The 12,262-nt window shown below is 37.3% G+C and overlaps 1 protein-coding gene across 3 annotated transcripts in view; it reads left to right on the top strand.

The window, feature by feature from the left end:
- Window positions 1-12,262, top strand: part of vps13a (vacuolar protein sorting 13 homolog A) — a 41,239-nt gene that overhangs the window by 25,412 nt on the left and 3,565 nt on the right. For 2 of the 3 annotated variants that reach the window (XM_014998254.2, XM_014998256.2), the window contains exons 55-72: window positions 1,238-1,306; window positions 3,309-3,441; window positions 5,098-5,158; window positions 5,245-5,416; window positions 5,524-5,677; window positions 5,865-6,011; window positions 6,886-6,967; window positions 7,052-7,121; window positions 7,325-7,439; window positions 7,675-7,788; window positions 8,173-8,318; window positions 8,429-8,510; window positions 8,872-8,985; window positions 9,718-9,793; window positions 10,176-10,339; window positions 10,469-10,514; window positions 10,633-10,756; window positions 11,386-11,500. In XM_014998254.2, the coding sequence (XP_014853740.2) occupies window positions 1,238-1,306; window positions 3,309-3,441; window positions 5,098-5,158; window positions 5,245-5,416; window positions 5,524-5,677; window positions 5,865-6,011; window positions 6,886-6,967; window positions 7,052-7,121; window positions 7,325-7,439; window positions 7,675-7,788; window positions 8,173-8,318; window positions 8,429-8,510; window positions 8,872-8,985; window positions 9,718-9,793; window positions 10,176-10,339; window positions 10,469-10,514; window positions 10,633-10,756; window positions 11,386-11,500 (1,984 nt within the window). The remainder of the gene's footprint in view (window positions 1-1,237; window positions 1,307-3,308; window positions 3,442-5,097; window positions 5,159-5,244; window positions 5,417-5,523; window positions 5,678-5,864; window positions 6,012-6,885; window positions 6,968-7,051; window positions 7,122-7,324; window positions 7,440-7,674; window positions 7,789-8,172; window positions 8,319-8,428; window positions 8,511-8,871; window positions 8,986-9,717; window positions 9,794-10,175; window positions 10,340-10,468; window positions 10,515-10,632; window positions 10,757-11,385; window positions 11,501-12,262) is intronic. The other variant, XM_014998255.2, reaches the window with a different exon arrangement.

Here is a 12,262-nt window from a genome sequence, read left to right as displayed (position 1 = left end):
TGTGGGCACTTCATGTATCGATTTCTAGTCATGAGTCAGCTGCAGTTTTAGAAACAAACAAAAAAGCCTTGATCTTTAAGGGGGCATTATTATGTAAAATCGACATTTTGAGCTTTACATTGTGTTATAATGTTATTCCCTCATCAAAAGCACATCTGGAGTATTTCCTTAATTCTTTAATGCATGTTTGAGAAAGCCTTTAGTTTCCCGTGGCAACCGCTCAGCTGTGCAAAGCGCCTGGGTGGACGTACTGCCTTCATGATGAGTAGCTGCAGATTAGTACACCTAAAACATCATGAATGGCTGTAAATCAAGTCGCTGCTTGATTTGTTGATGCTTTCACACTTTGTTACAACCTCCTGTGCTGATGGCTTGGTTGAAAATAACTGTGGGAAATCTAAAGTGACGGCTGGAAACATTAGAGCTCTGTTGCCATCTCTGGAAAAATAAAGAACTGCAGTTCATTTTAATAAACTTAAGCTGTTTTTGCAGCATGTCCAGTGTTGATTTCATTGGGATATAAAAGGAAAGAGTGCATGGTTGTAAAAAATCTGTATTTGCATATTTTAAATTTCACAAATTATTTATAACATAATACTTATTATTGTATGAATGCATGTAGTACTGTAATGTACTTACATTAGGGGGTTGAGTGCCATGAAGGGGATGTTTGTTCTTTTTACTAATAAATTTTGTTGCTTTGCTTTTAGGTCAAAGTTTGTTGCCTCAGCCTGATATTCTTTTTCTATGTATGATTTTTTTCACATTGCAGCTGTTAATTGGCTGCGTTTTGATTGAAGAAAACATTTTGGTTATTTGTAGCACTATTAAGCAATAGAGATGCACCAATTTAATTTATGGTTTTTCTCAAGCACAATAAATGTAAAATAAAAGCACATTTATCGTGCTTTAAATACAACAGAGATTTATGTAATTCCACAACTATCCCCCTTAGTCATGAAAAATTTCTGTGATTTATTTTTCTTTCATTTTAAACACTCGCATCAAAGTTCATACTTCTAGTTAACTGAAAGTGGTTGGAGTTTTTAGTTTTGATGCTTTACTGGGTGAGAAAAATAAAGATTTTTCTTTGACCTGCCAAACAAAAACATGTCCCAAACTCTGACCAGTTGATTGGTGCATCTCCGTTAAACCGTTGGATTAATAATAAATGTCAGTGTTTATTTCTGTTGATGGTGATTTGTGCATTTTTTTTTTTGTCGTGTGACCGATGCAGCACCCGGAAAGAGGCCCCATGGGTGGCTGACGAGCTGCTTGACCTTTCCTTCTCAGGGGAGGAGGACAGGTAGAAAAATATGAAACGTAAAAACTCTTCTGACACACTCTGAACTCAGGCTAAGGACTCAGGAGTAAAAACAAAAAAGAAGGTGCATCATGAAAACACACAAGGAGAGACATGATAGTTACCTTTCTAGAAGCAGGCCGAGAGAGTAAATAGGCTCATTTTTACCATTTGAAAAAAGAAAAAAAAAACATTGTTGATCACACCTGAGAATATTTAAAGACAGAACATGAATATGGAAGAGCACTGATCCGACACAAGGCTAACTCACTACGTTACAGATAGTCTCATTTACTTTTTCCATTATAAGAAAAAAATCAAGTAGATAAAGTTTGTATAAAAAAACTTTTATCTCCGATAAGATTTCCTTTTAACAAAAAGGCACTTGAAGAAAATTAATATGATTTATTTTGAAGTCCTATTAAAGAACGTAAGAAAGAATTGCTATGTGGGTTCAGATACACTATGTGTAAGCAGATCTTATAAAAAAAAAGGATTATTATTCTTTTTAAATAAGTAAAAACATAATAAATACAGATGCATCACAATATATAAGAATAGGATGAAAATATATTTGTTTTACATGTTTTTAGTGGAAAGCTTACATATTTAAGAGTTTAGCCACCCTTCAATTCTCTAATAAAAATTCTAATATTAGTCACACATACAGGTTCATTTCAGTGAATCAAAACATCATTGAACATTTCATTTAATCCTGTAAATTAATTCAAAATGTGAAGCTTGTGTCATGAAGATTAATTACACACAAAGTGATTTTATTCCTAGTGTTTCTTTCTGTTAATTATTATGAATATTGGCCATGACTAGTGGAAACGCAAACATTATTTTTCTAAAAAATTAAAATGACATGAGTTGGAAAAAAAGTAAAATAAAAGAAATGTTTTACACTCATCGTGGCTCCCCTAATCGACCTTCCACTGAAGATTGCCCTTGTTAAGGAAGTTAATGGGAGTTAGTTATGTGAAATTAACGATTCGTATCAAAAGAAAAATGAATGGGTTTTGTTGTTAAATGAATGATACAATATAAGCAAGTTCAAGTGATCAGGTTAGAAATTAGCTTGAAGCGCAGCAAAAGGCTCTGACTCCTGTCAAAGACGTTCATTGGCCTCAGTTCTGAGTGTGGATGGAGAGGGAAGTTAGAAAAGAGTAGGAACCCGTTTCACTTCTGACTGTGTAACCTGCTTTCACACCCAACGTGATTTCACATCCTTGACCACAATCATTGAGTCTCCTGTGGAGAACATAAATATTAAAAGTCTAGCTATAAATTAGCAAAGTTTCACCTGTTCTATGATCAGTTTGTTTCTAATTTTAAACATTTTGTGAAATGGAGCAGGTTACACACCTAAAGCTGTTTAATGTTGTGTTTATCTGGTAGCAAAGACTTCCCAGATGTTCTGCTGGCTAGATGGGATTCTGCGTCGGGAATTACTCTATCCTCTGCTCCCAGTTCTTCTCTCTCATTAACTAGCCTCCCTTTGCTTCTCTTCTCCATTTCTAGATAGTGAACTTCCCCTTTTCTTTCTTGCTTTGAGAACATTTAGCTAAATATCCATATTTAATCAAATGGATAATACTTGCAATCATTGATGTTCATCTTCTTTAAGTTCTGGGGTTTAAAATATTTTGCATTTATATATTAATTCCTTGATTTATATTTGCTTTTACAATTGTTTACATTTTGTCTTCGTCTTTATTAAAATTTTTTAAATGAAATAAGATTGAAGTAGTTTTACCACAGAACTGTTAGAGGGTGTACTTTCTTCTTGAAATGACTGTTAGTAAAACTTTTAAGGAAATTCTTATTGAGCCTTTGGGTATTTAAGATGGCATATTCTGCCCTTTTGTGATGTCTTTTTCCTGCCTGTGTTCATAGTTGCATGTACTCTGTTGTGTTGTTCTTCAAAACTCTCTTATTCTTATTTGTAAATCTTTTTACATCCTAAACTGTCGTCGCTGTTCCACTGTTTGTGAATTCTCAGCTCTCTGAAGGAGTTGGAGTGGGAGAATCTAGAGGCTGGAAAAGCTGTGTATTACACCTGGACTGAGCCCACCGGGTCCAGAGAGCTGAGCTGGAAACATGGACGGAACCATGGAGAGCTCAAGGTGGAGAAGGTACTGAACCTGAGATTAAATCTGTATCTAAGAAATGAGGGGAAATATTTAATTCGCCTTGTAGGTTTTTCTATTTAACTTAATCTGTTTGTTTAGATAATAACGGCTTACCGATGATGAAAATCACAAATTCAGTTTCTAAGGAGAAATAGAATATTATATAAAACCAAAGCAAAAAACAAAAAAATGTTGGCCTAATGAAAAGCGTGCCCTGTACTTTGCGTGTGTCCATTCAATATTTCCATTTCAATTCAAATTAATTTCGGTAAGGACAGCACATTAAACAATGTTACATGTTAAAAAACATAGCGACCGTTGTTTAGAAATAAGTTTTCTAGCCACAGGCTAATTTGCAAATCAAATTTGGTTTGAGGTTTCGTTTGCTTGAATTACTTTATCAGCCTGTGACTCTGCTCTACAGCCCAGGCTATGACCTTTAGTTTTTCTGTAACTTCTGCTTAAAATGAAAATCGGCATCTCCATAAAGCCAAACCGAGCTCTAACCAGATGAGATTGATCCCCAAAACATCACAGGCAGTGGAAACTTCACTGCTTTCTCCACTTTTCCTCCCGGTCCTGTGAGCTTGCTTTCTAAATGAAACGGCGTAACAAAGAGACGGACACAACTGGCTGCAGATGCTTTATATTACTTTTATTATTATTAGAGTCAAATGTCTTATTTAAAATGTTTTAATCTTGTTTTGCTGCTACAAACATTGTTTTTATCTGTCTGCATGCTATTAAAATCTTCAGATGAAGTATATTTTTGGTCATTTTATTATCTGTATGCCATTATCATCAACTTAACTTAAACTGATTGCTGTGGGTTTTTGTGTTTCACATCTTAAACTGATATTCTAAGCTCTTGTCTTTCTTACCTTCAGGACATGGATTGGTCAAGTAGAAAATGGTTATGCTGCTTTCTTAGTTGTACAAATGAAATGGTTTTGGAGAAGGGCATGGCTCACCTAAGAAAAGTAAACATTGTAATTGTGTGCTTTCCTTAAACTAATTTAGATTCAGATTTTCTTCATCCAGTTTATCTAGACCAATAATCTGTTTGGACAATGTTACGCATTAAATAAAGATCAGTGTTTGTCTTTCTCTCGGCACATGCGCGGGTTTTTTTCCGGGTACTCCGGCTTCCTCCCACAGTCCAAAAACATGACTGTGAGGTGAATTGATCTCTCCAAGTCAGTCGTCTCAAACCGCCTTCCCTGAGGGCCACAATCCTTCAACCTTTAGACGTCTCTCTGCTCCGGCACACCTGGCTCCAGTATTAACTCATCGGCAGAGCCCTGCGGAGTGTAACTACATGCCAGTGAGACAGTTTCACCATTTAGTTTAAGTCTGTAGCGTAAGGGACACATCTAAAAGTGACAGGACTCTGGCCTTCGCAGAATGCAGTTTGAGACCACTGCTCTAAATTGTTCTCAGGTATGAGTGTGGTTCTGCATGGTTGTTTGTCCTGTTTGTCTCTGCGTAGCCCTGTGATGGTCTGGCGACTTGTCCAGGGTGACCCCACCTCTCGCCTGTTTACCGCTGGAGAAAAGCAGCAGAACCCCTTGTGACCCTGCAGAGAAAAACGTGTTAGATAATGGATGGACGAATCGTTCATGTTTGTGATTAACTGCAATATTTCTGCCGTTTCATCAGGAACTGGTTGATGAGAAAACAAACAGAGAAGGGAAGCTTTATGTGATTCCCTTTTATGAAGGTAAAATTCCCATGTGTCCTGGATCCTGTCATTTTACATTTACATCTGATTTCCTGTTGATAATTTGTGTTATTTCTGATGGAAAGGTCTCCAGCGTGTTGTGGTGTTCACTGAGAATCAGCGTATCTTCAAGCGGCTTGTGGAAAATGAAAGCTTGCGACATGCTGAACAGGAAGTCATCCTGTGGCTGCACGACATGGGCATATCTTTGGTCAACAACAACAATAGCCAAGAGATTTCTTTTATTGGCATCACAAGGTGATTCTTCTTTGTTTAGTAAGTAGCTGATTACAGGTCAAACATGCAGCAGAATTGTTTATAACATAAATGTTTGTGCGCCCGTTGTCCTGCTGCATCCGGTTTAGCTCCGACATTGTGTGGGAGATCAAGCCGAAGAAGAAAGGTCGGTGGAAAACCCTGAGCACAGAAGAAGTTGAGATGTTGGAGAATCGCTTCAGAGAGTACTCTGATTCCTCGCCGATTGACAACTGCATCGCTGACCTGGAGAACAACTTTCAGGTCAGAGCACAAGGATTGGTGGTTAATTTGTAAGCAATTAAATTATTAAACCAAACATTTTAAAGTGTTAACAATTAGAATAATGTGATAGTGAATTGGGCATAAATATTTTTGGCTGATTGCTGAGGAGGACATTAGTATTTGTGTAATTATTAAACTGTTTTTGTTTTTATAATTCCTCCCTCAGGTCTGTTTTACGCCCACTGGTTCAGATATGCACATGCTGCAGCCAGTGGCTGCTCCTTTGAGGCGACTCCACCTCCCCGGGGTGAAGGTGGAGTACAGCATCTCACCTCGACAGAGAGCCTACCGTGTCCAAATCCACCGGATACAGGTGAAATTAAAAAACCTGCTGGTATCGAACATTTTTACAAAGCAACCAGTTGTTTGCTCCTGAGTTAATTTCTAAAATGTTTGTGTTGCTGCCTTAACATGTCTGATTTCTGATTCGGGATGAAGTAGCAGCAAGACTTTGGCTTTCTGAGTCTCAGTTTTAACTTCTGCTTAAAGTGAAGATTGTAAACTGCATACCATAAATTACACTAAAATAATTAACCCATCGTTCTCTCAGAATATCAGAGAGCTGCTGTTCTGAGATGCAGCAGATTCTTGTGAACATAAAACAATAAAATCCAATAACAATAGATCCCTTTACTGAATTTCACATATTCAACCAGTAATAGTGAGCAGCGTTTTGTTGCTAAGGGATGAGGCACAGGTGTGTAAGTGACTGCAAGTAAAGGGTAAAACCAGTCCACTCCCACACTCTAAATTATAAACAGCTTGTAGATTTTACAGTGGAAAAAGTAAACAGTTTTCCTGTTCAGGTTTTGTTTGGCATCACTTACAGCTGCAGTAGGTAGCTTATATATATAAAATGTTCTTTACATATTTGTTAAAAGTTGTTGTTGCGTCATGACAGTATGAGACAGATAATTTGTAAGAGGAAAAGAATCATGCTCCTTTTCCTCCTCATGAAGGCAGAGATGAAAACATGCTGAGATCTGATGGATCTAAAGGAAAAAGAAACACTTCTTGTTCATCATTGGGTTCCTGCTCATGAGAAGCCCAAACCTAACTGTGAACTTTAAACGGATACTTTCAAAGAAAACACAGCACCTTTGTTTTCTGTGAATCTCTTAAAGACTTGGTGTCTGATGCGTTTTCATTTAGCATTAGTTTTTAGAAAAGTCTCGTCTCTATTACAGATCCAGAATCAGATACCAGGAGCCATCTTCCCTTTTGTCTTTTACCCCATCAAACTCCCCAAGTCCATTGCCAAGGACACAGGTCTGTTATTACACCGAATTCATTTGTCATAATTTACTCATGATGCACAGTTTTGGTTTTTAATGTCATTTGTTTTGCTTCCAGAACCAAAACCTCTAATTGATCTCAGCATTGTTACCAGAACTGCTGGACACACCGACATCTCTCGCATCAAGTATGTTTAGTTTTTATTTGAATATATGTTATGTATTTCCATATCCAGGTAAAATAAAGTTTAGCACATGAGTCTCAGTAATCATAGATTAGAATTGTTGTCTTCTCTCAATTTAATCTTCTCTATTGTTTCACTTGTTATAAACAATTGTAATGTTTTCTCAGCTTATTCTTAAATAACAAATTAATTGGTTTTGACTTCAGGTACTTCAAGGTTTTGATTCAGGAGATGGATTTAAAGCTTGACCTGGGCTTTTTGTATGCCATCCTGGACTTTGTTACTCCTGAGAACGCCGGCGTCATGACTTCAGAACAGGAGGTCAGTCACACTCACTGATAATCACCAAATCCTTCCCTCTGTTCCTCCATATTTTATTATCAGACAAGGACAAATGGAGTGTGTTTATTCACCTGGACAACAATTTGAAGCACACCAGCAGGTCCTTTGTGAAAAGTGTAGCAAAAAGAGCAAAAATAAGAGGCGTCTAATAGAGCAAATACTTTTTTATTGCTCTGCAACTTCATGATCCAGTATATATGTGCTTGTCCTCCAGGTGGAGCTGTTTACTAAGGACATAGAGTATATAAAAACGGAGCTGAACCATGTCTCTTCTACTGACACGTCACCCATCAGCCTCTATGAGCAGTTCCACATTTCCCCTATCAAGGTGGGTAAAATTCAGAAATACTTTCTGCAAATGTAGCGAACAAAGGCACAAACAAATTTTTAGACAGCATGATTTCCTCCTGTCCTTGTTGGGTTATGAACATCGAAAATGATAGCAAAATCAGTAATATGTAACTGCAATCAAATGAATTAATTGTAAAGTGAATGTGGTAAATAAGCACATTTTACAACCTTCAATACCAAAAATATTCCAAGAAAGGGTGCAACAGAAAATAAGTTTTTTTAAAAGTGCTTGTTGTGCTGATGATGCATGAAATGCATCACACAAAGAGGAAATAACACAACACTGAATGAACTCAGTCAGTGATATTCTAATTATTTTGAACTGAAATTAATATGAAATTGTTCCCGTTTTTCTTTTCAGTTGCATTTGAGTTTCTCTCTGAGCACAGGAGGAGAAGACGGCTTAAAGGAGAAGAGAGAAACTGAACTCATCCCCATTCAGTCCCTCAACCTGCTGCTGAAGAGCATCGGAGCAACGCTCACTGACGTGCAGGACGTCGTCTTCAAGTACGAGGCCTCCCATGTTTAAGCGCACAAACCAGATCCAGCTGCTGTTTCTGTGTTTTTCTGTGATTTGAAGAAATTATTCTGCTGACTGGATGTTTTATTTATTCCAGGCTGGGATTCTTTGAGCTAAACTTCCAGTTTTACACCACTCAGCAGCTACAATCGGAGGTCATCAGACATTACTCCAAGCAGGTGATGGTCATAGAAACATTTTCAAAATGGCTCTTTTTTTTTTTTTCCTTCTTTTTTTTGCACCTTTGAGGGATTTCTCTAAAAAAGGTTGATGAAAAAGTATTTTTCTTTTGTATGTTTGTTTTATCAGTAATCAAGCAATACTGACTTCATCAATTTTATGTATTTTCTTGACTTTTAAAATCCATCTTTTAATTCAGTTCAACATTACACAGAGACAGTCCTCCTTCCAGAAGTTATAAATGTAGCTACTTCACCAAGAAGTTTTTTTTTAATTTTTTTTTTATCAAATTCCTTTTTCCTTTTATTCATTAAAAGTTGAAAACATGGGAACTCAAGTTTATATTTCTGTATATTTCAGGCTATTAAACAGATGTATGTGCTGGTGCTGGGCCTGGACGTGCTTGGAAATCCCTTCGGGCTGATCAGAGGATTGTCGGAGGGCGTCGAAGCGTTCTTCTACGAGCCCTACCAGGTAGGAATGTAGTACGTAGAATAAGTGCTTTATTTTTCAGTATTGTGAAAAATTGCTTAGTTTCTTAAACTAATTTTTTCAGCATAAACAAGGTATTATTTCTATCTGAAACATTGATGAAATACAAACGAAACTATAACTTTTAAGTCCAACTCGGCGCGGTTTACAGCCGATCATCCTTGTTTCCAAGCTTCTGCTCAACAAGAAATCAGTCGGCCTGTCTGTGCTTCAAAATGTGACAGTAATATGTAGTGGTATTGTTTTTGTTCGGATCCATGACTGCATGAGGAAACAGCTTTATCTGAGTGAAAATAAATATTTTTTAAAATGTATTTATTTCTTGTAAATTTGTAATCCTGTGAGAAACTGTTTAATTTTATTAGATCTTAAATATGATAGACCTGGACGATATAGCTGAAAAACCTATCATAATATAAGCATTTCATATCAGCCAATATCAATAATTGTCGATTTCAATAATTATTGATTAGTTTTTTTTTTGTTTGTTTTAAATATCTGAAGTACTGCCAAACTGGTGGCGTGACCTGTCCTGTTTTATCCACAGTTTCCCCAAAACCTTATTATGATATTATGACTTACCTCAATGCATTTATACATTTACAAGTCGTTTATTGGAGCTGAGGGTTTTCTGGAATAATTTCTGTTCAGCTTGACATGCTAGAAACTCCTGATCTTCATTCTCTGTGTTCATTTGTGCTGCTGGTTTTCCAGGGAGCCATCCAAGGCCCTGAAGAGTTTATAGAAGGAATGACCATCGGTGTGAAAGCTCTGGTTGGAGGAGCTGTTGGTAAGAATTTAACTCAGCTTAAACTGGTGGGAACTTTGAGTTCGGCAAATAAGATCTAATACAGAGCAGTCATCGAAGAGGCAAACATGATGATGAAGGATGTCTGATTGTGCAGATTATATCAGGACACCAGGAGCTGTGACATTAAATGTGGGGTTGCTAAAACATCTTCCTTGGTTGTTCTGTTGAGCTGATAAACTTTTTTGCCCTTAATAGGTTGATTTTCAGCTTTTATAAACATAAAATGTATCTAAACTTGCAGAAAATTGTTTTTGTCCCAGTTGCAAATAATCTGTACTTGCCAGGTGACATGTATCAGTGGCATAAAACAAGTTGTATGTTTTGAAAATAAATAAGCTTTGGTGTATTTATGTTTGCATAGGGGGTATCGCAGGCGCAGCCTCTAGGATAACAGGGACCATCGCAAAGGGAGTCGCTGCAATAACCATGGATGAGGAATACCAGCAGAAGAGGCGAGAAGCCATGAACAAACAGCCTACGGGCTTGAAAGACGGGCTGGCCAGAGGCGGGAAAGGACTGGTTTCTGTGCGTTTCATTATTTGTCCAACACCACTTTGAATTAATCAATGATAACATTTCTGACTTTCTAAATGCCGTAACGTGGCCTAAAATAAAAATGTTGAATTGATCTGACGCAGCTTGTTTATGTTTCAGGGATTCGTCAGTGGAATCACAGGCATTGTTACCAAACCTATAAAAGGTGTGTTTAGTCTGACTCTCTACAAATATATAAAGTTACAAACTGTTTTTTTTTTATTCATAATAACAAGCTGTGGTTGGGTTTGAAACTTCTAAACACATTATCTGTTGTTGTGCAGGGGCGCAGAAAGAGGGAGCAGCGGGCTTCTTTAAGGGTTTTGGCAAAGGTTTGGTGGGCGCGATAGCTCGACCGACAGGAGGCATCATCGACTTGGCCAGCAGTACTTTTCAGGGAATCAAAAGGTATAACTCTCTTTTCTGCTTTTTGTTTCCATCCTTATGGTTTCACACTGCTGAGGTAATTGAATTTTAAATGCGCTGCTTCTCTAACAGAACTGTTAAAGGGAGACGAGCTTTTACTATCTGAATGTCTCTCTTTGCGGTATAGTTTATAATGCTGTCCATCAGTTTTTGTACATCTCATAAAGATGTGCGAAAAGCCCTAAAATATAGCAACACGTTTTAACATTTAATTTTTTTTTTTTGCACTATTTAAACTTTTGCAGTGTGCTGTATGATTTCCTGTTGGTTTGAAGTGGCATGACATTGAGCAGATGATGAGATGGAGAAAATATGTAATCTCCTAAACTTGTCAGGGCAATAAAAAAAATGAGCATTTTAAATAACTTGAATTACGACAAACAATTTTATGTTGCTTGCATAACAAACAGAATGGCAGGGATAAACCTTAAAGCTCAGTGTTGAAGAGCTACATTCGTTAGCGTCAACTTAATAATTCGCTATATAAGGCTTTTTGACTCACCTACATTAGGGTTGTCAATAACTAAATGAACTATGCCGTAGGTTCCTTAAACTGTGCTTCTTTAGGTAATCAAGTAAAATATTTTTCTCTCATATTGTCGCGCTTACAGGGCAGCAGAGACCTCTCAGGATGTTATGTCTCTCCGTCCTCCTCGCTTCATACACGAGGACGGAGTCATCCGACCATATAAGGAGAGAGAGGGCATCGGGAGTCAGATGCTCCAGGTGAGAATCCGCCTTGTTTTTGGGTTTCTGAATCTGATTGTTCTGGATCATCAGGTTTATGGGAATTCACTCATAGTTTTAATTCATTTTCACCGTCACCCATCCTTTCATTGATCCCTCATAACTTCTATCAGTTCTCCCTTGTTTCAAGCCAGATAATTAATGTCCTCCCCATAAAGTGTCAGCAGCTTCACAAGTCAGAGGATAGATTTAAGACTGGTGACGACTGTGTTATATTCAGCATTGGTAAATAATTTCAGTAAAAATGTAGTGAATGCATGCAGAGCAGCTCAGTTGGTAGAGCACACCCCCCTCCACCCCCCCACCCCCACCCCCACACACACACACACACACGCAAGGTGCAGAGGCTGCTGTCTTCAACCCGGTTGTCCAACGTTTGATTTCTGGTCTTGGACCATTTACTATATGTCTGTTTACTGTTTGACAAAGGTCACTAATCCCACAAAAAGCTTTAAAAAACTAAATTTAAAAAAATGAAGTGAATGTCACATGTGTTGGTTGTTTTTATCGGATGAAAAAGGCTTTTTTATTACAATAGACATTTTAGCAACATTAATATAAAGAAAGCAAAACAAATGTAATTACTATTTACAAAATAATTGAACTTCGGTAGTGGAGAGATAAGTTTGTGCTCTGACTTTATTGTGAGAACTTTAAGGTCGTGAGATTTTAATCTCCAAATTAATTAGGAATTTTGTAAACGTCTCTGGTTTTCCAAGCCTTTAAAAAAATGTTTTTTTT

Source organism: Poecilia mexicana, unplaced genomic scaffold (assembly GCF_051168715.1).
Source record: "Poecilia mexicana isolate PSO_F unplaced genomic scaffold, ASM5116871v1 scaffold_9, whole genome shotgun sequence".
Taxonomy (NCBI): domain Eukaryota; kingdom Metazoa; phylum Chordata; class Actinopteri; order Cyprinodontiformes; family Poeciliidae; genus Poecilia; species Poecilia mexicana.
Note: the sequence above shows the minus strand (reverse complement) of the source record. Positions and strands in the feature narration are given on the sequence as shown.